Consider the following 27571-nt stretch of genomic DNA (forward strand, 5'->3'; position numbering starts at 1 on the left):
ACCAGGAGGGACAACACTTCTTCCAAAGGAGGTATCACTCAGAAGGGCCCATTTACTCTTTCCGTAGCCTCCCCTTTTAAATAGCGCTCTCCCGTGACTTTCTCTCCTTACAGACTCTTTATCTTCCATTGAGCCAGGCTCTGGACAAGACGTGATCCCGGGCTCCCCTCTGCGAACCAGCATCAAGATCAAACGTGGAGGACCCCAGCAGCCACAGGCCTACCAGATCCTCTCTTCACTGCTGGATGACAGTGAAGCCAAAAGGAGAAGCAATCGGATGAAGTAGGAGCATCTGTATGTTCTCTGTGCCTGTTCACCAGTTAAAGATACAGTATCCCAGTGCTTAATTGCAAAGTGCAAATGAAGTGGGTAGGAGCTGCAGTGTTGGCAGCTGGATTTCCTTACCTGGCCAATACTACGCCCTTATTGCAGGGAATGGCTTATCCATAGCTCAGAGAAGGTCTTATGAACATTTTTCTTGATTTTGTTGCTTTGCCTTTGGAATACCAGATGGCAGGTATCCTCAGAAGCTGTCCACAGAAACGACACCTCCTCACTGTGTCTTGAGAGTTTAATCCTCCCCTTGTTTCCTCACTGCCCTTGCAAGTTACTCAGTTGAAGCACTGCTTAAGGGCTGAGACAATCAGTCCCATCTACACTCAAAGCCAAGCCTTGCCCATTGGTATAGCTGGTGGCATCTGCTTTTCATTCATGTGGTGGTGTCATGCTGGCTTCCAGGTGAAGATACGGCTTCCATAGGCTGCTAAAGCATGATCTGCAACGATTTCTTCTAAGTAAAGAACAAATTGGAAAATTCAAAGAGTATTTAAAACTGTTGCTCTGAAAGTTCAGGTTACTCTTTGGACTTCAGCATCAAAATCTTGGCTTTTCATGTTGCTAACTGCATGGGAGTGGCATTATTTCTATTTGTGGTTGACTAAGCAAGGGCTTTCGATGCAAATGTTTCTGGCAACACTGACTTTCCATCTATCTTCAGTGAGATTAGACTGTTTCTGTGAAAATATAGAGCAATTTGTATGAGAGATGATGGAATAGTGCGAGAATTTTCCCATATTGTGTTCAGCTTGTGCATACATCCAGAGATAACTACTTTAAGTGGTAGCAATAACTATTCACAGAAAAGGATATTTTGCAATACTTTCTTAATCCTACATCAATAAGGAAAGATGTTTTCACACTCTTTCATTTTTATCTTGCGAGTAAATCCTTGCCATTTGAATGTGGAGACAGTGCAGTAGCAAACCACAGCCTAAGGAATTAGTCTTGTCAAGAGCTTATCTTGCACTGGGAGTTAAATACAAAGTCATTTTACTTTTTGCAACAACTTGTTATTTTGGGGGAAGTCCCAGCTCCAGGGTTAAGAAGTTGAACCTGCCCTTCAGTGACAAATGAATCACTACACCTGCTGTGCAAACCAAATCAGACAAGTTGATGTCATTCACATAGACAGTGATTTGTGTTAGAAAGGCTGAGACCAATCAACAGAACCAAGGGGACTTTTTTTTTTTTTTTTTTTAATTCCTCGTCCCCCTCGTTCTGACAGTTTTCAAATTCAGCCCAGGACAAAAGTGAGCAAATTGAGTTTGTGTTTATCATTTTATGGCATAGGTCAGGTAAATTGGTCACATTCTATCTGGTTCCTAGTGCGAGATACAGCTAGCTGAGACAGGCAAACTCGTACTGCTACAATACTTCAGTCAAAAGCTGGTGCCAAGACCAATAACTGTGTGGTCCGTGTATTCAGCAACCCTTGTCATCCAAAGTGATTCTCCCTTGTAATCCAAAGTGATCTTCCGAAGGCATGTGGTAACCCTGGAAACAAGGCTTAAAATGAAGGAGCTCTGCCAGCACATTGGCCACACATTAAATTAACTTTCCATATACATAGTAAACATTGTAGATATACAGACTCATCAGAACAGCCAAATCTTTCCTCTGAAGAGTGTTCTATTTTCAGAAATGAACAGGTTATTGGCTGATTCAGGATGACTGAATTCACTATGTTTTTATTTGGCCCTGGTCTTTAGAAATCCAAACAGGTGAACTGGTGTGAGTTGATACTGAGCAAGCACCAGAAACTTGTCCTCCTACAGCAGCTTTTTACTGCTGTTCAGCTACATGATAAACAGCCTTGGTTTAACTGGCTGGGAGGCTGCAAGAAATGCATTTACTTGCCCTGCTTTTGAATCCTCGAGCTGCTTGGTTAATGCCAGCGGTGGAGCTCATTCAGGAGGCAGTCCACGTAGTTCAGGTTGTACTTCCATATGCCCAAGTTTTCCTTCGGATGTTTCAAAGAAACAAGCCTGAAGTGTTAGAAAATTTTGGGGAGTTGAAGGGAAGGTACAACCGGGTGCTCTCTTTCCACAGGACTCCAATGGTTGAAGTGAAGGCAGAGTGTTGCCAAGAGCTGATGCTTCAGGCTCCAGCGTTCCTTTGCCTTCCTGTACTCTAAGTTACAGCTGGAGCCTGAGATAGTCAGAAAACAAGTAAAAATGCCCAAGTCAATAAGGTTACTGACCTCAAGCAGTCATCCTGTATTCGTAATCCTTTTGGGAGAATTAAATAAGGTTTCCTGAACGCATCCTAGTTTCAAACCCAGCACTAACTCTTAATCCAGTGCTAATTCTAATGACAGGATGTATATAAAGCACGCTGAATTAAATCAGTGTCTGGCAACCAGCTCTCAGCCTAAAACCAACCACAAATACAAACAGCTCAGCTTTTCAACATCTAGTGACTGACCAAAGTGCTGTACAGCAGCCCATGTCCCCCTGTTCTATATATTCTTGGAATAATCTTTCCATTTAAGAATTAAATGCACAAAAAAAGATGTTTTCCCCTTTACAGGCTGGTTACTACGTAGGAATTGAGAAGTACTTGATTACCTCTTTGTAATAGGGACCGTCTAGGGATCAATAGGGATCACATGGACACTACAAGACATAGCCGGTGGCTTCCAGGAGAGAATCCCATGTGCCCACCAGTGGGTGTCGGAAAATCAGGCCCTGAACACCAAGGAGAAATCACAGCTCAGTTCTAAACGTGTGCGCTGGGCAGGCTGGTGCTGGCTGGAGTCACTTGCCACGTTAACAAAGCTTCCTCATGGCAATTTCAGGAACCAAACTAAACAAAGCAATCTTTAAAAAGGGAAATGGCAAAATTTTGTTTCACTGGTCCTGTAGCTACGGGGTTGAATTTGGAGACGAGGGAGTACAATAGGGCTGTTTTCACTTCCCTGACGTTCTGGAGCCTTCACACTGAATTAAAAGAGAAATTTTTCTTCCTCCAAGTTTGTCTTCCTGAGTTCAAAGCTATTGCATTAGCCTGATGAGTAGTCTCTTCAAGTCATTCGTATTGACTAAGATTTTTGGATTTTAAATTATTTAAAACAAATTACTGGCAAGATGAAAGGAAATTTAATGGAAGTTGTTTGCAATGAATCCTGCCAAGTCAATTGTCAAAAGACTGGTTAGGTTTGGGTTGCAACCGTTTTAATTACTGACTTTTCCAGACTTCTGTATGAGCTATGTAATTTATTTCTCCCCACACTTCTTGCTTTATTTAGCTACATCTCTCTCATATGCGGTACTGTATCTTTAATTTGGGTGACAGTAGGATTATACCAACTGGACTTTCTCTCTCAGCTGGGGGTTTCATTCCTCTCTACTTACACCAGGGTTGGACCACACTGTTGTGCAGTCCCAGTTTAATTATGTTTTAAAGGTGAACGCAGCCTCACATGCTGACATTAATGGTATTCATGACTAAGCAAACTGCTCCAACCACATTTTCCATCTTAGGCAGGATACTAAGATTCATTTTAGCCAGGGCATATAACGCATCTTGCCATGTCTACGTAACTTAGAGGGTGGATTTATTTTGAATGCGTGCTCATTTAGAATTATATTTTAATTGAAATGTTTAGTGCTTTATCTTACATGCATACTGTGCAATACCGTAGTGTGTTCTTTTCCTTCTTTTCCTAAGATTTTTTTTGGAAATTCTTAATGTTTCTTTGAGCTCCAATGTGTTTTTGACTTGGATCGGTTCTGGTAGTGGTAACGCATTTTCCTTGCCTTGAGCTAACCAGAAGCAGCAGCAGCAGCACATTGCACAACCGAAAATCTTTGCAATTCGTGCACCCTCACGTTCACCAGCAATCTGGTGCTCCTGGGAGGTGCAGAACGCTTCTCTCCAGAGTATCGAATTTGCACTTACTGTAAAGAATTGGTAGCAACCCAGGGAAACGGAAATAAACTAGAGAGAAATTCACCTCACCTGCTCCCACCAAATTCCACAGTGATTTTGCTGTCAATTTTCACAGGAACAGGCCACAGAAATCAGATCCAGCTCTTCAGCTGGCATGGACTGGTGCTGCTTTCAGGGGAGCAGAGCGCAGAGTTTGGTTCTGGGACTGGGGCTCAATCCCAGTCTCTGCAATGAACTATTTTAATGTAGGAACCTGACCACTGCAACAAAGGCGTCTAAAAGACAATCAGCTTCTGGAATTACTGCTCGATACAGTTTATTGGAAATCCATCCTCCTACACGTTTACAGCCTCTTATTTGAGATCACATTCCGTTCTGGTGTAGGGGTTTAAACTACTTGCAGTTTCTGTGATTGCATTGAAACCAAGCAATTCAAAGGTGCTATAATTGCCCACAAAGCACATTCCCATCCATAGAAGGAAATGGTAACTTTTTCACTAGTTATTTTACACAGTATTTTTTTTTTTATTTATATCAGTGTGTTTCGTATGTGTGCAAATGGTCCCGGCTTCTCTCGTTGTAATAACCTTTACAACCATTTGGTCTTTATAGGGCAGCCATACGCAGTATCTTGCAATCATGTAATTGCTTAACTTAGAGCAAGAGTAGATGTCATCTGACACGATGAACTCGTTTATGGCAGGCTCTAATGTTTGTTATAAACACAACCTGTTTGTTCCACCTCTTGCATGGTTACTTATCTGTTTTCATATTGCTATGTTATTGTTCAAAATATCTATTTCTCTTTATTTGCTATGGGTTTTGTTACTGTATATGGAATGTTTTGTATTCAGCATTTTCTTACAGAGCAGAGTGGGAACAGTATTCAAGAACCCACAAATACCAAAGACCTTTCATGTAATGCACTGAGAAATAAACATACTGTAAATGAATAAGTTGTCAGGTGTCCTGTATTTACAAAGTTCAGAGCAAGTTCAAGCAATTCTGCAGCGCTTAAGAGTGTCTATTTAGAGCACAAGTGTTATGAGTGGTGGAGTCGCCATCCCTGGAGGTATTTAAAAGACGGGTAGATGTGGTGCTGAGGGACATGGTTCAGCGGTAACTTGGCAGTGCTGGGTTAACGGCTGGACTTAAAGGTCTCTTCCAACCAAAATGATTCTATGATTCTAAATTAAAATCTGTTACTTGTAACTTGCCTCACTTTCTCCTAAGTTTCCTTACAGCTCAAGGAAGTAGAGTCGGCCAATCTAAGACAGCAACAGCTGCCCGGGCCCCCTCTCCGTGATCCCCTGGTACCTCCTGGGCATCTGCCTCCTCCAGAAGTGGCTGTGTTTGCCCACTTGTGCTTTCTCTGAATTTGCCTCTGGGCTTATGTAGAACCCCTGACTTGTCACCTGATGTGACAATTCAAACTGTTAGCAGAGGATGTGGTTAGGGACTTTTTTTTTTTTTTAAACCTTCCTACTATGGGAACAACTACCTATTTAGATGCTACCAACTACGGATCTGTTTGCAAAGGGAGGCTTTGCTCTATGTAAGCTGTAGGAGAGAACCCGCGCTGTTTCTGTCAGAGACGTGACAGTTCTGGTTTCTGAACTTGTTTTTTTATATGCTATCGAAAACAAGACATATCTGAATCACAGCCAACTTTTTGTTCCCCTCCTGATCAGATTGCACTGCAGATATGCAGATACCAATATCGTAGCACAGTCTAAGTCTTGTAAACACTGGGAACCCGTCCACAGTGTCAAGGCCTCTGCTTCATACAGCTTTTTGCATCCCTGATGAGGACATATTCAAGGTTACTTGATGCCAAACATTCCCATACAGCCCTTCTCTGAGTCTCTCAGGGTGTATTTATCTTGGTTTTTGTGTCCTAACACCTCCAACTCTGATATATTTATCCTTGCAAAAAGTCCTCTGAGGGAAGGCAGTTCTGTTAATCACTACTGTACAGATTAGCAGTTGCTGGATAAAAGGCTAAATTAATTTCTCGGGACGTTTGTGGCTGCACTGGCCTGCCAAGCGCCAAACTAGCATCAGACCCGTGTTGGTTTCTGGGCCATTATGGCCACTGATTGTAATCACAGCAAGGGGAAACAGTGCTTTTCCTAATGCTTAACACAGCACAAGAAAAATCAATGGTAGAGTTGAACAGATTGAACTTCTAGCAGGAGTTGATTAAATATATATATATATATATACACACACAACAAAACACAGTTACTCATTGAATACACTGTGTTAACTCTTCATTAGCCACAAGCTCAGCAAAGTACCAACTTGTTACGCAGCTTTCTTTTTAAAAGAGAGAGAAACATTACCTCTATAGTAAGAATGGCTCCAACAATATTGCTCTCCACATTTCAGCCTGTTGTACACAACCAGGGCAGGGCTACCAGGAGTGTCCTCACCCCGGCACAGCCTGAAGGAGCATCTGTAACCCATGGGCACAGATCAGACACTGGGGACAGGGAAACAGCAAGCCTGGTATGGGAACAAAGTACTCCTCAGCTTCCCAAGCAACACGATGGCCAGAAAGGCAGCTACAATACGTATTATAAAGAAAACGTAAGCAGGGAAATTACATTACCCTATTTATCATTGCTACCTCTTTTAGGATAGTGTGTTTACGGTTCACAAAAACGAGTGACGAGCTGGTTCGAAAATGGATTGGAAATTATTTGACTACTCCAGACTTCAGGAAATAATTTGCCTGGCTTCAAAGAGCGACTGGTAGCTGATCAGGCCCAACATAACTTATCTCTCAGACTATGAGAGAAAACCAGCCATGCCAGAGCGCCCTCCACCCCTTAGGACAGGATTAAGCACCCTTAGCCAAAGCCAATTGCTACTTTTCTTTAATTTTTTTTTTTTCACCTCCACCTGCCGAACTGGATAGCATGCAGCCTTTGCAGCCTAGCAAGGAAAAAGTATATTAGCCACTAGCTGGCAAATGAAAAACAACAGCGCACTGTTTTAAAGGTGATGATAATTAACCATTATAACAAGATGCCAAAGGATGTGTTAAGAGCTTTTACTACTAGACATTTTTCAAATTAAGAGAGGGTTTTCTCTTCCTAGATAAATCTCTGTGTGCGTGTGCATGTATATATTCCCACTCCAAGAAGGATTCATTCAGCAGAGCCATACTAGACAATCGAACTGGCAGAGCTGGTGACGGTAAAGTTGCAGCTGCCCATTCCTGACTCCTGTATTGTCCCCAGCACAGCTCAGCTCTGGCCAGATCTGCCACTATACACCAGTATACAAGTTCACTAGTGATGGGAACAGGAGGCGTGTAGCTTCACACTGGAGGACGGTCACGCTAAACATGCCTCTAGGACACACCATCTTTGTGCAGCGCCCACAGAGGTCTGGGCTACAACAACTGACAACCCAGCCCGTGGGAAAGGGCCGTCCAGGATGGAAAACTTCTGGCATCAAAATTTTGGACTGAGACTGGCCACATACCAAGGCAAGCTGGGGGTGCCCTGCTGATCATGGGCTACTGTGGTAGAAGGGAAAGGCTGAGTCAGAGAGCCCGGAACTGGCCTGGACACAGCACTGGTATGTCTGTGGCAGCACTTGTGTGACTGTGCCAATGAAAACCTGATTTATATATAACTGGATGGAGTTAATGTTTCACTGAATTTCACTGAATTTTTAGAGTTGGAAGGGACCATAAAGATCATTTAGTCCAACTCCCCTGATGAGCAGGATTGCCCAGAGCATGTCAGAGCATGTTACTCAGGACTGCATCCAGGCGGGTCTTGAAAATCTCCAGAGAAGGGGACTCCACACCCTCCCTGGGCAGCCTGTTCCAGGGCTCTGGCACCCTCACCCTGAAGAAGTTTTTTCTCATATTTGAGTGGAACCTCCTATGTTCCAACTTGTGCCCGTTGCCCCTCGTCCTCTCACTGGCAACCACTGAAAAGAGTCTGGCTCCCTCCTCCTTCAACCCACCCTTTAGATACGGTCTAAATAGATAAGGTCTCCCCTCAGCCTTCTCTTCTCCAGGCTAAAGAGTCCCAGCTCTCTCAGCCTTTCTTCATAAGGGAGATGCTCCAATCCTTGAATCATCCTTGTTGCCCTTCGCTGGACTCTTTCCAGTAGTTCCCTATCCCTCTTGAATTGGGGAGCCCAGAACTGGATGCAGTATTCCAGTTGTGGCCTCACCAGTGCAGAGTGGAGGGGGAGAATGACTTCCCTTGACCTACTAGCCACACTCTTCCCTATGCAGCCCAGGATTCCATTGGCCTTCCTGGCTACAAGAGCACACTGCTTGCTCATTGTCATTTTGCTGTCTACCAGGACCCCCAGATCTTTCTCTTCAGAACTTGACTCCAGCAGGTCCACACCTAACCTGTATTGGTGCCTAACATTCTTCTTCCCCAGGTGCAGGACCCTACACTTTTCCCTGTTGAACCTCATGAGGTTCTTCCTTGCCCGTCGCACACAATGGGTGTCTCTGGGTCCCTGTGGTACCACAGCCAGGCTCAGGCATTCGGTGCAGCCGGGGCCCTGTACGGCCGCGTCCTGGCGCGGGAGCTCGGTCTGAGTTCCCACATGGTTCTTCACAGGGGCTTTGGGGCGTTTCGTCGCCATTTCCTCTCCTGAGCCCGAACGGACCGTTCCCCCTCAGACTCTCCCTTTTTGTCCCGCGCACGAGCCCCACACGCTCTGCGCACGAGCCCCACACGCTCTGCGCACGTGCGCCTGCGCGCTAACGTACCCGCCCTTGCGCTCACGTGCGCCCGGCACGCGCTCTGCCCCTGCTGCGGCCGTAGCCGCTTTTAAATTTGCCGCGGCTCGCCCGGCCCGCCCCCAGGAACGTCACCCTCGCGGCTCCCTCGCGAGATTCCCGACTCGCTTCGGGCCTCTCCGCTCTCCTTCGGCTTCTCCGTCTCCGGGAAGCCCCCTCTCCGTCTCCATCTAAATCAAATTTAAAGCCGCAGCACTCACCGCTGCCGCTGTCCACGTGGTCTGCCAGTTCAGCCAGTAACTTTATACGACAGTTAAACTTTAGACTTAGTTCAGAAAACATACTGGCTGAGAGATTAACAGCGCGTGATAGGATCTTGGCAGCAACCTTCTCTCTACTCCTCAACCACAAAAACAACTTCAGAAATGGATAGAGCCCGGGTCTACCTGGTGACAGGAGGATGTGGTTTTATAGGGGAGAAGATCGTAGAGCTCCTGTCTCAACAGGACTACATCAAAGAAGTCAGAGCTTTTGATTCAGTAGCAAGAGAAGAAGTAGAAGAATTCACCACAGGTAAGAAAAGGGCATCGGCTTCTACTCAGCGGCCATAACTAACCCTCCCTTCCAAGACAGCTGGTATTATGTTGGAGATGCCACAGGTACAGGCACGGGGTAGGAACCTGGATTAAATAGAGCACATGAAGGATAACCTCCAGCTCGGAGAGATTTTTCAGCACGGAACTAAATCAAAGCAAAAAGATCCATAGTGTGTAACCCCAGGAGATCTGTCACAGGGAGGATCTAAGCCCCCACTGAGGGATCAGGTGTAAGGAGCAACATGCGCACCGAGTGCTGACGTGCGGAGGGCAGGCTCCACAACCCGTGGGGTTGCAAAGTCGCTATGTTTATTCGGCGCCGGGCAGCACGGGGGGTCGCCCCACCGAAACCGTGCGCGCCCACCGCGGCAGTTAGCTCAGGATTTATACAATCAGACTTTACATATTCAAGAGGCCCCTATATATATCCATGACCTTTCCCCGAAAAGGCGGTCTTTATTACAATGAGTTACGAGAAATCATTTCCATGGTCTCCGCCTTTAACTCCTCCCGGCCGCACATGCGCAGTGTCTCCTGGTGGTCGTGGGCCGGGGTCTCGGGGATGAAGGCCAGGTCTTCCTCGCTGCGTACCTCTCGCTTTTAATGTTAATGTGTTGCTTGGGAAACCAGATGATCGCTCTGTCAGGACAACTGGGTTCCTTCTTTGAATACCAATTGTTCCCTTATCTCCCTGCGAGGCCGATGTGACCACTTTAGGGTTTCAACACATCCCTTCTTTGCCTAAACACCTTGGCGATGGCTTTAGGCTATAGATACACAGTTTAAGCCAAGCAATGGCCCTGCTATTAACCCTTGAGGGTTATTTCCCCTTATCAGTACCTGGCACAGGAACTTGGCTCGCCCGGTTGTCTCTGCTCAACCAGTCTGACTAACAGCAAAGGGACAAAAAAACATGCTCCTGAACTGCTCCAACCAGTTACCAATTCTGAGAAAAACAACCAAAAAAGCCTGGCAATAATAGACTCAAGCTCAGCATCTGCTGCAGATATTGCGAAATAAATTACAGAAATAATGGAGAGAAACCTGTAGCAGCCTTACTGTGCTGTGCATAAAAAAAGGAAGAGGTGAGTCTCAGCAAACGCTCAAAGATATTAAATTAATCCATTTGATCGTATCCTGAGAACTGCCTTCTGCTATTTCACCGGGGTTGGTTACAGTGAGGTATGTTGGGGAAAAGCAACCTGTTTGACTGGATTTGAGAATACCCACCCTAAACGAGCCAACACAGCTCACGGTGCTCTGCATGGCTAATGGTGGGCTAGGACTCCCTCTCTGCCACTGCCCAAACCTTCAACTGCTTCGAATGGGAGAGGAAAAAATGATAAAGAAGATCCTATCTGTTAGGAGATACCAATAGAAAGGAGATACACTTAAAGCAAGTTAGAAGACTCCCAGGGAAATATCACCGTCAGAAATCCTCCCTCGCAGATGAACTCACCAGACTGGTTTCCCCAGGCTTCAGGTAGCCGATTGCCTTAAAAGCACCCATAATTGAAAAAACCAAACCCAAACCTGTTTAAAGCTTAAGGAGCTGCCATAATCTGTGCTCCAGGAGAGGTCCGTGGCCTAACACCACAGCAAATGACAGAAACATGAGGCAGAAGCAGCCCTGAGGGGCCATGCCAACCCCCTGTTGCTTTCTCTCCAAGGCAGAATCAGCTCCCCATGACCGTCCTGAGAGATGTTTTCCTGTCCTGTCCCCAGGCCACCTCGGGGACCCAATTTCTGCACCATCAGGCCATTACTGTTGGTACAGTCGAATCTGCAATTTAAGTCTCTGATTTCTCGTTTTACCTTCCAGATAGAATAGATTAATACTGTCATTTTTTACAACAATCTTCATGATTTAAAAAGCATCACCCCTTCCTACTTCATGCTGGTTTCTCCTTTAGGCTACAACAGGTCTCATGTGCTCCTCTCTGCTGCTCAGCTCACGCTTTCTGTATCTCTGGGCACTGGCATTGCTTTCTTCTGGAAGAGCAGCACCAAGGTTAGGACAGAGTAAAGCTGATGGATTTATTTCTTCTGTCCTGCAACCTATTCTCCTGTTTGTACCTGCCAGTACCATTATGCCTTTTTCACAGCTGCAAGACCCTGTGGACAGGCAATAGCTCCTGAGCTGCCCTGGCCCAGTTTAATTCTCTCATGAAGATCTGCTGCCTCTTCCCTACTGAGCCAAACAACTCCGCTTTGTCCCTATCAAATTTCACCTTTTTGTTTTCCAGGCTCTATTAGTTACGTTCAGCTTGTATTCTAATTCTCCAGCATATTCGAGTCCCGCCCAGTCTAATGATATCTGCTAATCTAATGAACAAATCTGCCAGATTCTTGATGAAAACAATAAAAAAAAAAAAGAAAAAGACTGAAATCCAGCAATAAGCCCTGGAGAGCCCCAGGGCAGCCACCTACCACAGCTGGCAATTCCCTGGGAACTGTAATTCAGCCAGCTTTGTGCTCACCCTAATGTGGCTTACTTAGACCATGTTTTACCAATTCGCTTACGAGAATGACACAGAGTTTCCAAAGCGCTTCTAAAATCAAGATAGATGACATTGACCTGTTCTACAGTATCTGTACAGCCTGTTAACTTGTCATAAGAACAAAGGAGGTTTATCTGACTTGATTTGTTCTTGACAAATCCATGTCAGCTGCTTCTATTCTCCTTATTATCCCACAGGTGCTCACACACATGTTGAAGTGTGTGTTCCTGAATTTCCTGGGGTTGAAATCAAGCTGTTTTGTAATTTCCTGGCTCCTCTTTACCTCCTTTCTAAGCACAGGTGTTTCATTTGCTCTACTCCACTCTTCCAGTGCCTCCTCCAAAAGTTCTCCAAAGCAGCTGGTAAGGGAATAAAGCTGCAGTGACATCCCTCACTTCTTTAGTAGCCCTGGATAAAGCTCATTGGGCGTTACCAATCTGAAAATTTCTCCTACTTGCCTTGTATTCTCACTGGTTTTGGCTGAGCTCTCAACGTTCTCTCGCTGGTCTTAATTGCACCAGCTAATTCCTAAGCACTGTCCTAAGGGGACAGGTGATGCAAAAGAGGCTATTTAACGCTTCAACTGGGTGCTTATGGGCCCTCCCTCACCACTAAGCAGCAGCAAAATCCACACACCCCCCCATGTAGTTGCTAACACCCTGCTCCACCTTCCAGCACTGGCAGAAACCTTCAGTAGGACCATCCTCCTCCAGACAAGTGTATTACCTCTACTCTGTAGGCAATGCCTTCTTTCTTTTCCTACTCTATTCTTGCTGAATCAACTCATGTTTTAAATCAATTTAATATTAGAACCCCTATGAGCTAGTGCACCAAATCTTGGTTATGCTAATTAAGAAATCAGCTTGACCTTTTTTGTAAAACTTCTGCCTCTTCCCATGTGCCATGTTTCTTAGCAGATACTCAGCCAGCTGACCTGCTGTCTTGAATTGTGTTTCTCCTTTGAGTTCACGAGGAAAACCCCTGTTCTTTGACCCCTTTGTCCTGGGGGCGGTTCACTGCAGGTTTCCATACCGTAATACCATAACACTTCCACAGCTGGAGTCACAGACTCTTCCCTGAGCTGCTCATGTGCATGATCCTCCAGAAGTCACTACCCTGATCCCTGGCTGCATGGGGCTCTCCAAGAAGCCACCAGCCTAGGGCAGAAGAGAGCTCTCCTTCCCAAAGCCCCAAGGAGTAGAGCTTCCTAACCCCAACTTCTTGCTGGCCTATTACCAACTACAGAAAAAAAAGTGGGAAAAAAAATCCCACTTAAATGTTACAACACTGTCTCAAAGCAAGAAAATTAGCAGTAGATGCCAACACTAGCTGTGTATGGAGCAGCAATTTTGAGGGAGAAGAAAAGGGGAAAAAGGAGATAGGGGAAAGAAAACCACTTCTGAATGGGTCAAAGGAAGGAATTTCCTATGAAACTTTTACATTACTTTCCTGTCCTATCTGTAGTATTTGCAATTTAAATAAAGCTCTGTGCAATGTCCCTTGAACTCACATGGTGTTACTCCCAGTAAGCTCTAAAAATCTTCCATCTTAAGGAAGTTGTCTGGCACAGTTTCACTCATTCACATGTACTGGAGCAAGTCCTGCAACCAGCTGCAGCGCTGGGCCAACAGCCTCCCATTCCTGCTCAGCACCATCCTTGGGTACATACTAGAGATTTGCCACGACAGTAATGGTTATTTTGGCCCACAGTTGGTGCAAACTGGCAAAGTGCTGTGCTGAATTAAAGCAGATGCAGATCTGGCTTCTTGCGGTTGAAAAAATAGGGATGTATTTTCCCCTGGTGCAATGTATTCAAATGGCACAGTTGCCAGAGTGTGCTTCACTTCAGCTTGCCCTGCAGAGAAGAAAGCTTTCCGAGCAGGATCCTCACTCTGTAAGAAGGTGAGGATGCTGATTTGTACCTTTCACCCCCCCTGCATCTATGGTTATATTCTTTTTCTCCAGCTACCACTCGCGTGACAGTGATGAAAGGAGACATTCGAGACTACAATCTGCTCCTTGCTGCCATGCGAGGAGTTCACGTGGTTATTCACACAGCTGCTATTGTGGACTACAAAAACACCGTGCCCTTCTCGGAAATGCGAACGGTCAACGTTGGGGGTAAGCTCTTTAAAACAAGCAATTAAATACAGCCTGAAATTCACACGCCTTGGTGTAGTCACATGAGAGGCTGCAACAAACATATCCTCTCTTATTTAGAGCTCCCTTGTCCCCTGAATTTCACACGCACCAGTCTGCTATGGGACGAGAAAGGTGCCCAGGACCTTTCCTTTCCAGCGGGGAAGTTTCTGCCTTTGCCCCTCTGTCCTTGCTCAGGGCAGGCCATGCTGCTCCTCTCTGCTGCTAAAGCTTCATCTTAGGAAGTCAAATCTGGACCCAGTTATTATATAGTTATTCTGGCCAAGGGTGTAACTTTCATGAATAGTACTGAGGTGATTCAGAACATGCCTATAGTGGTAAGAAACTGTTTAGTATGTGACAAGGACAGCAATTAAAACTCCTGTTCTAGATAGCTTTCCCAGGGAGAAAAATCTACACTCTATACCAGTGCAAGACTAGACCAGTCGAACTGCATCCACGCTATTTAAGGGGGTGTTGTATTAATTATAGTCAGAGTTCACAACTATTACGTGTCTACAAGCCACACATAGCTGAGAGCTCCACAACACTTTCTTCCTATCACCAAGAGCTGATTTCATGTTAGGTGCAAGATCTGCTTAAAGAAAAATTGTTCATAAATCTAGGAAATAAGCACAGGCTATAAAAATAATGAAATCCCTATTACAGCAGCAATTCCAATGGCACCTCAGGCTGTTAGCTACTAAAATAGTTGTTAACCACAAGGAAGGAATTTTATATATTTTTTATATATATATATATATCTCAAACTCAGTTACTGCTTAGGGCTCCTACTATTTGCTGATGCATTCAAGGGCAACATCTAAATTCCATCCTTCTTTTCATTGCTGTAGTTGCTTTCAAAACCAGATGCTTTTAAGAGCTTGTGTGCATGTGTACTGAGAATATTCAGAGCCTGAGGGTTCCTGCTGTCTTTTAATGGCTTTGCAAGATCTTCCCCTTCATTGTCTGTTTGCTATGAGCAAGGTACTCCAGCGTAGTGAGGTTTGTACAGATAGCAGTGAACACCGGGCAACTCCCCTGTTCAGCAACCCAAACCTCTTGCAGATGTTTGTGATGGTCCCAGAAAACCACACACGCAAAGTTTTTCCCATGTGACTGGTGACTGAGCGCCTCTTGGAGGAGCATGGTTTGAGATGTCTTAACAGGAGCCTTATTTCTGCCTCCCCTTGGATGGCTTCATGTAGACCTCCCTAAAATGAGGCTGCTGCCCTCACTAGGACTTCTCAAAATCTTGAAATTGGGAGATTAGTCTAAAGTTTTCTACCAAAATCATAGCAGGTAAAAGAATAAATACGAACTGTATTTGATACCTGCTGTAGATTTCATGGAGAAAAAAAAATAGGGTCAGGACAGGTCAACTATATAGTCCTCTAGGTGGCTCCTCTGTGTAACTCAGGCCATGGAAATTCATCCAATTACTGCCTTGAGCCCAACAATTTGTGGCTAAATTGGACTATGCCTTTTCAAAAGACTTTTTGCCTAGAATTAAGGACTGCAAGTTAATGGGCTATCTATCATGTCTTTCAGCAAGCCATAACAATGCTGAAGAGTATTAGTGTGGCTATGGTTAATTACCATTTCTGGCAAAAATTTACATCTATCTTCTGCTTTGATTTTCTCTGTTTCAACCACTGGCTGCCAAATCCTGTTACAGTCTTGTTGACTAGATTGAAGAGCCCTCCTCTACAAGAATTATTTTTTCTATCAAGTCACTTAAAGACTTTTTAATCTGCTTTTTGTTAAGATGAATGGATTTTAACTCAGCTGTTTCCAGTGATGTTTCTCAACAGGGATTCTCGGTTAACTTCACATATTGTGATAGGCTCATGGAGAAGTAAATTGATTCTTTTCCACCAGGTTCTTCATATAGATTCATGCCCTCTGAAATTATCCGAAACTCAGGATTTCCTTGATAATTTCAGATTATGCCCTTAACAACCAAGAGAACAGAGAAATTGCAAGCCTTCCCCACGCAAGATCTGCAGCAAGGCTCAAGGGCAGAGCCTGATTAGCCAGGTATAAATAGTACGGAGACTTCCGGAAACCAACCCCAGGAGCAGCTTCCTTTAAGATCTGCCTTATCAGATTTGAAGGCCCTCAGTATCCAACCATAGCTATGCTGTTGTCATTGAGGTTCTCGTAGAATCAACTTCTTTCAAAATCATAACGAATGCAGAAACCATACCTGGAAGACTCATAAATCATTTAAACCCACCCTCTCCCTCCAAAACCCAACCAAACAAAACCCACACATGCTGACCCACAAGTTCAGCCACAGCAACCTTTCTTAAACCAAACCGTGCTTCAGATTCATCTGGATTTCATGTGGACTTGCAAACTATTTTATTTAAAATTCTGCGGCTATCAAGAATCTGTTGCAATGATTTTCACCCTGCAGTCATCCTGCAGAACTTCTGTAGAGCAATATATGCAACTAAAACACCAATCCTTTTGCCAGAAGGCTGCAGTTCACCATTTGACAGTCTGCCCATGAGTCAAAAAAGATGGAAACCATGGAGTTTTGCTCTGCTGAGCTGTTGGCTTTCCTTTTGTTAGCAACTATTAAATCCAAATTAAGTCAATCATCAATAACCGTAAAGGTCAAGTCACATAGTTATAGATGTAAGTGCTGCTCTCATGTTACAAACCATCCATTCCTGTGCAAACATACCTGAGGAACAGCAGCCTCGACCTGTGGCTTTACATCTTCTCAGCCATAAAAAAGATGGATCTGTTCCAAGTCAGAATCCCAAGCCTAGAAACCTCTTTTGATTTGCGCAACAGGAATCAAGGCAAGGTGGTCAATGTTTGACCTTCACAACCTCACTCCCAGGTACTGAAAATGTGTTAAGAGCCTGCTGTGCCCTGAACGTCCCGTACGTTGTCTACACAAGCTCCATTGCTGCGGTGGGACCCAATACCTCATGTGAGCCCATGTTCAGGTAAGGCTAAGCAAATCTCCATTACTCTGGATTTCCAGCTAAACAGCAATGAAACTGCAACGAGGTGGAGATTTTTGCCGTGACTACAAAGGAGAAGATACGTGTTCCCCTTCTTGTTTACTCCTCAACTCTTTCTTGAAAACGCTTCTTTGCAGCTCTTCACTTTCAGGAACCACACCTCTTCCCAACCTAAACTTGACCAGTAATGGATACCACTGACTGAAAGAGTCAGTTAAGATGTATGACCCAACTGCACCTCCAGGCCGTCCCCTGTATGTACCGCCCTGTTCCTCTAAGCCCTCAATCAGTTTCAGATAAGGTCTCAGGTGCTAAAGGCTTGTGATATGGTCAAGTTGTATCCTGCTGTGGGGTCAGTGTTTTTGCTCTCCCCTCACACTGAGTCAATCCAAAGCGCAGGTGATGCTCTTCTGTTACCCACCCACTCTCCCTCCTCTTTTCGGCTCCATAGTGAATTGCTAGCAAGCCTGTACCCAGCTCCCGTTATCAAATGTGGTCAAATGCATGAAGACTACTTTCGCACTATCTCAGAGGAAAGTTAGTTGGCCATGTAGTTTTAGGGCCAGATGCATTTGGTGTGAAGTTGCCCTGCAGTATTCACGTGTAGTTACACTCTCGGGTGACTTGGGTTTGACCTGTAAATTGCACCCTTCTAGCCCTCAAAATCCTTCTTCCTGGCAATATGCTTATGAGACCTAACTCCTGGACTTTTTCACTTCTGAGCATTATGCTCAAGCCATCTCTTCTGTATGTGGCTCTTACGAGACTGACCCACAGACCCAGAAGAAGAAGCAGAGCTTTAGCTTACAGACCTTTGAGATCCAGAACTGACTTTCACAACCAGCTCACACTCCCGCTTAGGACTCAGCACCTGGATACCTTTTGTATTCATGGGGCAACAGTGCTTACACCTTGAGAACTGGACTGATATTTCTGAAGAGCAGGAGCTGAAGTTTTAGGTTAAATCTGAAGTCAAGTAGAGATAGCTGCAGTCTGATATGTACCATTGTAAGGCTCCTTGCTGATTTCAAGCATGGCTGTAGCCACACAGAGTGCTCAAACCATGGAAACTTGTGGGCAAGGGGAATTGGCCTGAAGTCAAGTTTTTTCTCTATAGGCAGCCAGTCTAGACACAGCTGGCTTCAGTCATTTGGCTCTAGAAATTTGAGCCCAGCTAGAAAAAAACGCTTAAGACAACTTTAAATGACCTGCAAGGCTAAATTTCATACTCACAAGTAAGCTATAGCATAACCCAGTTGTTTCAAGAAGTGTTTAAGCACCCAAATCTGTAGAATAAATGTCTGGCTTATGAAAAAAAATCTGTAAGAGCAACAAACCTCAATCCGCTTGGGACCATGAGCACTACAGGGTCTGTGTCACCGAAAAGCTATGGAATTTGGTCATTAGCATAGCTAAATTATTTCTAAAAATGAACGTAGATACAAGCATATCCTCGTTAGTATTTTAGTTCTGTGACTTAAAGAGATAGATGTGAATAGATGTCTTAAATTCTACCCCAAATCTTGCCTGAGAGGACAGTCCTTTGGCTTGTAATGGTGGTACCAACAACTGCAAGCAAAAACCCATCTGGGCTGATGCTCATAGAGCTACACATGAACACCCTCTGCCCACCAACTCCCAGTCCTTCCCCACCACAAATGCAAATAAAACCACCACTTACAGCCTTTAACTCATTTTGCAGAACACACTCGCGTTCTCCCATGATGCTGGGAGAAAGCCTGAGAGCGTGGTCCTCCTTCTCCAATGGTTTTGATTTTAAACTAAGGGAATTACAGAATACAAAATGAGAGAAGGGTCAGACCCCCAGTAAAAAATTACACCACTTGTCCCAGAAGGGAGCCCAGTGAAGACTGGAAAACAGGCACGGCTCTGTTTTCCAGAATGAAAGCACAACTGATGTGGCTTTCCCCTTCCTCCTCTTTTCAGCTCCCCTGTCCCCACCCAATCTGTTCTGCTCTTCTCCCTCACAGTCCATGATCCTGCCTGCCTGCCTTTTTCTTTTTCTCTGTGCCCTTTCTCCATCATTCCTTGTATAATTTTATTTAACTCACTTATACGTGCTTGGGAATTGACACAGACAAAGCATGATTAGTCTCTGGACAGGGTGATGGGTGCAGGGATAATGCTCACACCTCAGCATCCGACAATAATAGAAAATGCCTCTGTCAGTCTCAATCCCTCCGAGACAGCAACCGCTGAGATACCTTCTGACAATGCTGCTCCAGTCTTATTAGCGTTCAGTTATCTGTGATCGTTTTGAAAAGCAAGAGCATTATGCTGAGCTCTTTGTTACTACCAGGCTTCAAAAGGGGTGGGGGAAGGCAAACACGAGCAGAGCTCTGCAGCCCAGGAACCGCAGGCAGGTTTGCCCTTTTGTGAAGCTGCTGCTTTTCAAAAGCTTTGCAAGGCAAAAAAAACATAAATTTGGATTAAAAAAAAAAAAAAAAAGAAAGCAATTAAAACTAGAACTTCTAGATAACCCCGTAATTGTCTTGGACCTCTCCCGGGCTTGCAACAAACCATGCACAATCAATCTTTTGTCTTGCTTGTTTTCTGGTTTGCCTCTTGCTCATCACCTGTAAACACAGGGAAGGGGAGGAGGGCTTTGTGATAAAAGCCGAGGGTACACAGGGAGGCTGTACTTCTGATGCTCCTAATTTATTTCTGTAGCTGTAGCAGGAGAAGGCCCTGATCTCAGCTGGGATATCTGACACACAAGATACTAGACTGCCGAACAGGCAAGAAAAAAGCAACAGCATTATCCACCTTTTACACATTGAGATCCAAGCACGGAAAAGAGAAAGCAAGTTGCCCAAGGTCAACATGGAGCCTGAGTCAGAGCATTCTCTCTCAAGGCCCAGTGTTTGACAAAAACTCTGCTGCAGATTTGCTGCATGAACTCCTCACAGGCCCCTTGACCCTTCCAAGCGGAACATCTGCAAAAGGAGCATGATAATTCTTCATTGCCCTGTGTGGGGGGTACCCTATGCCTGGCAAAGTCTGGTGTTTGCCCAGTGTGAATTTCTCTAGGAGAGCAAAATATACAGCAAATTAATTTTAAAACGTGAAGAAAGTCTCTTGCAGCACACAGCGGGTGCCTATCCATGCTAGTCATCGCAGCAGGGGAGCAAGTGGCCACGTGGTATTCCTGGATGGTCCTTCCCAGTGCTTCATGCAAGGTTTCTTCACTCCCCATCTCCTCCAGAGGCCACTGAATCTGCTTAAGTGACTCCTACAATGGACTAATGTTGATCTAGAACTACTGGGACAAAATGTCTGTGCCCTGGTGGGGAATAGAGCTGCTTTACTGGTTCTCCTTGGAATTATTTCAGGGTGTGTGAGGCCAGTTACATGTTAGATCCATGGGCTTTTCTCCCTGCAGCCGTAAGTTAGGAGGCTGAGGAGCATGTTGCCTTCCTTAGTGGCAACCAAGTGTTCCCAGCATGGCTGCAAGCCCTGCTTGCCCTTTATCATAGGTCCACATCCTTACTCTTCCCCTCAAGCATAATTTGCTAGGGGAGATGAAGGAATAATTCCAGCACAAACCCACTGGTTGCATGTCCTCCAGGAGATCACTAGCAGCTCTACCACATCACTGGTAAATGCCTCCCAACTCTAATCAACTCTGTGAGAAAATTAAGCAGCAGCTTCTCCTTTTGGTTTATGGCTCATGAGAGGTTTTTCTCTACCTCTAATGAAAAAATGAAATAGGATTGCTCTCATTTTCCTGCCCTCCATCTTCTTGTGCTCTTTTCACCTTGTTCAGCCACTTGTGAGTTGCTTAAAAAGGTAACTCCACTGATGTCTAATTTGCCTGCCAGAATATTGTTTACTTCAATGACACTATTAGACAAAAATAAATCCAGGTCTCAGAAATCAAACCACCGCCCTCATGCAAACCTGCCTATGAACGCTTAGAACCATCCAGTATTTCTTAAGGCCTTATTTCTCCCAAACTGCAGCAGGAATCCCAGATTCATATAACTCAGCCAGTGGTAAGTCCCCCGAGAACAGGGACTGCAGAGTAAATCATGCTGTGACAAATGTCTCCAAGCCCTGCGCTCTATTCCATGGTCACTCATCATCTCTCACAATCTATTTCAGGGGAAATGAGGACACCAAATATAATGGGGAAGTGGAGCTGCCTTATGGGAAAACAAAGGCCATGGCAGAAAAACTTGTGTATGAAGCCAATGGAAAAAAGGTACAAAAGAAAATGGTAGCACCCCTGGTATTGGAAGGATGGGTGGATGGAGAGAGATGGTTAGAAAGACCCCACAACTCCTATCAAAGTGTATATCCAACTTGATGCATAAACTACATTGCCAAAGCCTGATATTCCCACACCACCAGGAAGCTGCCAAACTCTCACAAGATCAAAGGGTGCTTTAACTCCACCAGAAGGAATGTGACTTTGGAAAGAGCTGTGTTAAATTAGGGGCCAAGAAACCAGGTTCACCTAGTTCATACTGCATAAAAGTCTAATTTAAGAGTGATATAAGAATCAAAAATACTAGTGTACCCAGAGTCAGTCACCTACCTAAGTCGGTTGGCTAGTCTTTTTAGACTCCCAGTACAGTCAGCAGACAGATGAGTTCTTCTAGAGGATGAAGTAGAATGTAAAAATGAGGCTTGTGTCCTAAATCACTGCCTGGAGCATCTCTCTTTCCTGGTTACAGTTTGAGGCCAGTCAGCTTTCCTGCCTTCCTCTGGTACCTGATTTTGGTTGTTCCAAATGCTCATTTATACATCACAACTGCAGAAGAGTTAACGCCCCTCCTTCCAATATCTCTCAGAGGGCACCACAAGAGTGCAGGTGTGCTATGGAAAAAAAACCCCAAACTGGGCACCTCCTTGCATTTTTAGGGACCCAAACCAGGCCTAAGTGTCCAGAGCACCTCTGCAAATGTTGACTCCTCTAGCCCAATATTCCCAGGTTTTGCATTTTATCTGGCAAACCTAACATTACTGTGGAAGATTTCATCTCCGAATCCATCACTCACTAACATCCCTCCCTGATTTTACAGCTGAGCAACGGTGGTAAACTCACAACCTGCATCATCCGTGCAAACGCAGTGTATGGGGAGAAAGCAACGTTTCTTCAAGAGTTGTATTTGCTTGCCAAAGCTAGGAACGGTGTGTTGAACTACCTGGAGCCTGAAAACACAGAGCGTAATTACATATATGTGGGTGAGTGAATGATTGATCTCTTTGGATGTAGTGCTACCAGGCTGTTTTAGTCACAGGGGATTTTACACGTCAGCTTTAACCATAATCTTCCAAGACAGAGAGATGAGTATGGTGAATAAGCACTAATATTTTTATAACCGTAAAACTTAGACTGGCTAAAATTTTTAAATCAGTTGTTTACATTCCCCTGTTTTTCCTGGGAGGGGTTTTCTTTTTTTTCTTCCCCTTAACATAGGGAAAATGCTGGGGAAAAAAAAAAGTCAGTGGAAAAAAGGATAGAGATCTAATCTTTCTTTTTCTAGGTAAACGTTTCAAGGGACATATCGGGGGAGAGAGAGAAATTCAGGCAATATTTTTTAAATGTTTTTTGTTTGAAAAGACACAATTTCTTCTTTATTAGAAGAAAATAAACTAACACTACTTGTAAAATTCCTTGAAAAAAGGCTGTACTACGCAAGTGATTTTAGCAAGCACAAGAAACTACTCACAAAACCTACAGAAACAGTTTGTTGTGGTGTTGAACGCATTTCAGGGGAGTATAACTCACCATCAAATCATGCAGAGTTTTAGTTATTTCTGTGCAGCACACTTATATGTCTTTTTCCAAAAGTGCAGATAACAGTAGTTTGAAAATGCTGTTAGAGAAGAATCAGGCCTAGATAAATCAAGTGACTTCTTCAAAGGCTCACAGCAGAGCCAGGAATAAAAACCCTCGAGCGCTGCCTCCCATTCATCCTGCTCTCACTACAAAACACTGCCCTTTCGCTTCACATGAACCAGTATCACAAGGCACATTAATTGTCCAGCTCAAAGGGGAGACCAAAGGTTTAAAGGATCTTGGAGGCCTGGATTAACTACTCAGTCTCTCTACAGTGCAGCAGAGTAAGATGATGAGAGCCCTTTCCCTACTTCACAGCACTGAAGCCGGCAGATCCAATGTAGTCATTCTACAGTAAACAGGAAAATTGAGATCCCCCTGAATACCTGTTTTCTCTCCCCCTCTTATTTCTCCAGGGAATGTCGCATGGATGCATGTCCTTGCAGCAAGGAACTTGCAGCTGAAACCAGACTTACTTGCAGGACAAGTGTATTATTCCTATGATGACACTCCAACAAGTAAAGTTTTTATGATAAGGCATGAGCTGTTGTCCTTTATGGACCCCTCAGTGAGACTAGGCTCACACATCCCTTACTGGAAGATGTGGTTAATGATACAATTGTACAGGATAATCAAGGTCATCTTGTACCCTTTCTGGAAGCTACCACCTTTCCTAAATTTGCCTTTACTGAACACGATAGTTACCACCTTCTCCTATGAGACAGACAAAGCCTCCAGGCATTTTGGGTACAAACCCCTCTTCACCTGGGAAGAGAGCAAGCACAGAACTGCACAGTGGTTGAAAGCAGCTGCAGGGAACCTGGAACTCCCCCAACCGCATGGAAAGAAGAACTAAGCAGCATGTTTGGTGTAAGGAGAGAGCTTATCATACCAGCAAGCTCCATCTGAACTTTACAACATAGAATCACAGAATCGCCTAGGTTGGAAGGGACCCTTAAGATCATCTAGTCCAACCTTAAAAAACAAACAAACAAACAAAAAAATCCACCAACACTAAACCATATTCCTGAGCACTATGTCAACTCGTCTTTTGAATATCTCCAGGGATGGTGCCTCAACCACTTCCCTGGGCAGCCCATTCCAAGGCTTGATAACCCTTTCAGTGAGGAAATTTTTCCTAATATCCAACCTGAACCTCCCCCAGCGCAACTTGAGGCCATTTCCTCTTGTCTTGTCGCCTGTGACTTGGGAGAAGAGACCGACCCCCGCCTCTCTACAACCTCCTTTCAGGGAGTTGTAGAGAGCAATAAGGTCTCCCCTCAGCCTCCTCTTCTCTAGACTGAACAACCCCAGCTCCCTCAGCCGCTCCTCATAAGACTTATTCTCCAGATCCCTCACCAGCTTCGTTGCCCTTCTCTGGACATGCTCCAGCACCTCAATGCCTTTTTTGTGGTATGGGGCCCAAAACTTGACACAGTACTCGAGGTGGGGCCTCACCAGTGCCGAGTACAGGGGGAGTACATGCACAGCTCTTTGGCAGAAATTTTGCAAACACTGAGAAATCCTGAGATAGAGAAAGAGCAAAACTCTCCAGCTGCAAAACAAACCCTTGCCTTGCCAATACCACAGATATTTTATGTGTCATGTGAAACACCAGGGTGCATTTGAAAGCATCATCTTGCAGGTACATGCACACAGATGCAGGGCTTCCTGGCCTCACTCATTCCCGTGGTGCCACCACTACACAGGGATCACTCATGGGAACAGGAGAGACGGGTTCAGAGGAGAGATGGTGCACAGCAAACACCTTTTTGATAAAATTAGTTACCCAGTTTTGTTCCCCATCCTGACCGGCCTCCACCTCCTTCCATACTCAGCAAATGGACCTCTCCCCTGCCCTGGCCTTAGGCAGCTGGTGGGATGGCTGTACCTGGCTCATACGCTCAAGGAGTCTTCAGTGATAATTTTGGTGAAGACAAGGAAAGCCCAGCAAGTTCTTGCTCTGTTTGGGGGTTTAATAAAAAGAAAAAAAGAATTCTGTTTTCCAGAGCTACTTTTTTTCAAGATGCTTCCTGTTATTCTTAATGCGTGGAATGTTATATATGTTTTTAAATAGCATCCTTGTAAAAGGGAACTTCCAATCTCTTGCACTAACAATGCGTAGGCTGACTTACTTTCTAATCGTATGGATGGATAACTGATGTCTGCAAGCTTAGAGGTGGAATTCATATAGTTTGTAACTCAAATTCTCTTACCTCGCAGCACTCTAGCAGCAGAGCAAAACAAATTAAAGCCCACATTCAGCTGCCGCACTGGCAGACAGCAACTTCAGTGAAGGCCTTAGGGGCTGTGTTTATGCTAAATAACGTCTGAACTTCAGGAAGAAGAGGTCATTTCAACTCATTTCATGGCACTGGAGCTACACAGTCCATCCAGGAGCAGTATTTCATAGACGGTATTTTCTTAACACAGATGGGTCAGGCACTTCTAGAAGATTCACAACAAAACCGATGATTTCTATCAGATTATCAGCTCCTCTATCTTTAAGACATACACAGAGGCAGGCAAACCTACATTAAGCACAATAGAGATTTCAGTTTTCACTTGAGCTTGGAGGAACGGGATATTTTTTCAATACTGGTTCAAATCTAAAATTAATTCTGTTGGTATCACACTCGCGTTCTGTGAATACATACCCATCTCTTGAGTTTTCCTACAGTAGAAGTGTACACATGCACAAATAAAAGCCTATTTTAATTACAAGTGCCCTAATCCTCCTGGAAAAAAGCAAGTTTTGATTGAAATGATCAAAATTTGCTTCTTGTTAGTCACAGTAATTACCCAGGGAGGAAAGCGAAGCAATTCGGTATGAACTGCCAAGTTAACTTCACTGACATTCACACTCACAAGAGAATTCTTTGAAAAATGAGATTACAAGTCAAAGTCATTTGCTCTGGTAATTCATTAATAATTTCATATGACAAATAAATTCGGGGAAAACTATTGCAATCTGCTCACAGAGAATTTGGGAAGGTGAAGTGTGTAAGTTATCAGTTCTCTACTTTATTTTTCTCCTACCATTTGTGTTGGGAGGTTTTGCTGGGTTTTCTATTTCCCTAAACATTCTCTTTGCATTTTTCTTGCCATTATTCAAATGAGAGATGACAGTTCGCTAAGAATTTGACAAAGAAATAAAAAGCAACTTCTCATCTGCATTGCCACAGTATAACAACATTGACCTCAACAGATTTTAATGCTTTTGAAACCTTGGTTTTATCTTGCCAAAAAAGAGCCACTGGGTGGAGCTGCAAGTCTGTGAGACAGGTACCTTCCCCTCAGGAGTTTGTGTTGCAACCACTTTTGCTTTAGCTGTTTTTTAAAATAATCTAAAGATCTGCCCAGGGAATGGGGCGGGTGGATGGGCTGGGGGTGTCCCACCATCCGGGTTTCTCCTCAGTCTGCGGCATTTGGAGTTTTGGCCTTCCCTCGCCTGGCTGGAGGCAGCCATCGTTTTATCTCCACACAGTCACGTAATCAGAGAGACTGAGGAAATTATTTTTCCACTCCGAACTCATTACAAAAGAATAAAAGTTTGCTTTCTATTTTTAAAAACAGAATTAAATATGGCACTCTGCCCTTTGAGAAAACTTGCCTAAGTATAAGAGCTGATGCTTTCAGTCCCCATCAGAGCCCTTGTGGGCTTTGGAGCTGCTAAAGGTATCAGATGGGACAGCTGTCAAGACCCAGTGCTATCCCAGAGGTCAATGCTTTACAAGTTTTCCTGCTTTCAGAAACCTTGCTGGGAACCTCATCGTGCTTTTGTTCCTGTCCTGCTCATCATCACCTATGATTTTGATGCTTATCAGGACGCAGATGACATGTAGGATAAGGAGCAGGGATTTTTAAAGGTAGTTAAGTGCGGGATTTTTCAAAAGGATTGGAATTAGTCAGCTGCTTAGCTTATTTTATACTTACCCACCTCCCAGGCTTTGACAAAAGCAAGTAGAGGATTCCCTTTCCCTGCTCATGGTAGAAGTGGGGGGAAAAGTTAGACAGAAAAGGCTCTGTGCTGTTCTCCAAAAGGATGAGTAAGCTTCCTTTGGCTGCCCTGCATTTTGGCTCCTCCAAGCTAATGCTGCTGCAGACTTCCTGTTAGATCCTTGATTTTATCAGATTATAACTTGTTTTCTCCTGGCAATGCTTTAATTCTTTCTACTGCACTGGGCTGTCATTGGCTTTTCTTTTCAGGGTCTCAGCCCTATTATGTAACAACAGCAGCAAAAAAGAGAGGAAAAAAAATATTTCAGATCTGTTTCTACTTCTGGAGAGGAGCCTTTGTGCACAATTACTCATCCAAGAGATTCAGCAGGTATAACTGCTTCCCCCAGGGGCTCCATTATATAATTGGATTTCAGCCATACAAATTAAATCCTATCTTACCCCTTAGTTAAGCCAGGCAGTAAGTATTTAATGCTAATATCCCTGACAACTATTGCAGGGAGAAGCAGAGATGAAGCACAGAGGAGACAGATGCATGCATTCTCTACTGGAGGAGTGGGAAGGATGAGCAAGGAGGGCATTCACAGAAAGACACCTGCTATATTTTAAACACGGCTAAACTTCCC

General features: G+C 44.4%; 2 protein-coding genes across 2 annotated transcripts in view; both read left to right on the plus strand.

Annotated features, from left to right (window-relative positions):
- Positions 1-286, plus strand: part of COL26A1 (collagen type XXVI alpha 1 chain) — a 170756-nt gene extending 170470 nt beyond the window's left edge. The window contains 1 exon segment of the mRNA XM_074160721.1: positions 114-286. Within this exon segment, the coding sequence (XP_074016822.1) occupies positions 114-286 (173 nt within the window).
- Positions 287-9184: 8898 nt separating this feature from the next.
- On the plus strand, positions 9185-24962 carry LOC141473351 (3 beta-hydroxysteroid dehydrogenase type 7-like). The gene is made up of 6 exons (XM_074160803.1): positions 9185-9529; positions 14019-14174; positions 17050-17158; positions 21302-21401; positions 22225-22387; positions 23402-24962. Exons 1-6 carry the CDS (start codon positions 9382-9384, stop codon positions 23839-23841), a joined length of 1116 nt encoding a protein of 371 aa, XP_074016904.1. The 5' UTR covers positions 9185-9381; the 3' UTR covers positions 23842-24962.
- The last annotated feature ends 2609 nt before the right edge of the window (positions 24963-27571 follow it).

Source organism: Numenius arquata, chromosome 18 (genome assembly GCF_964106895.1).
Source record: "Numenius arquata chromosome 18, bNumArq3.hap1.1, whole genome shotgun sequence".
Taxonomy (NCBI): Eukaryota; Metazoa; Chordata; class Aves; order Charadriiformes; family Scolopacidae; genus Numenius; species Numenius arquata.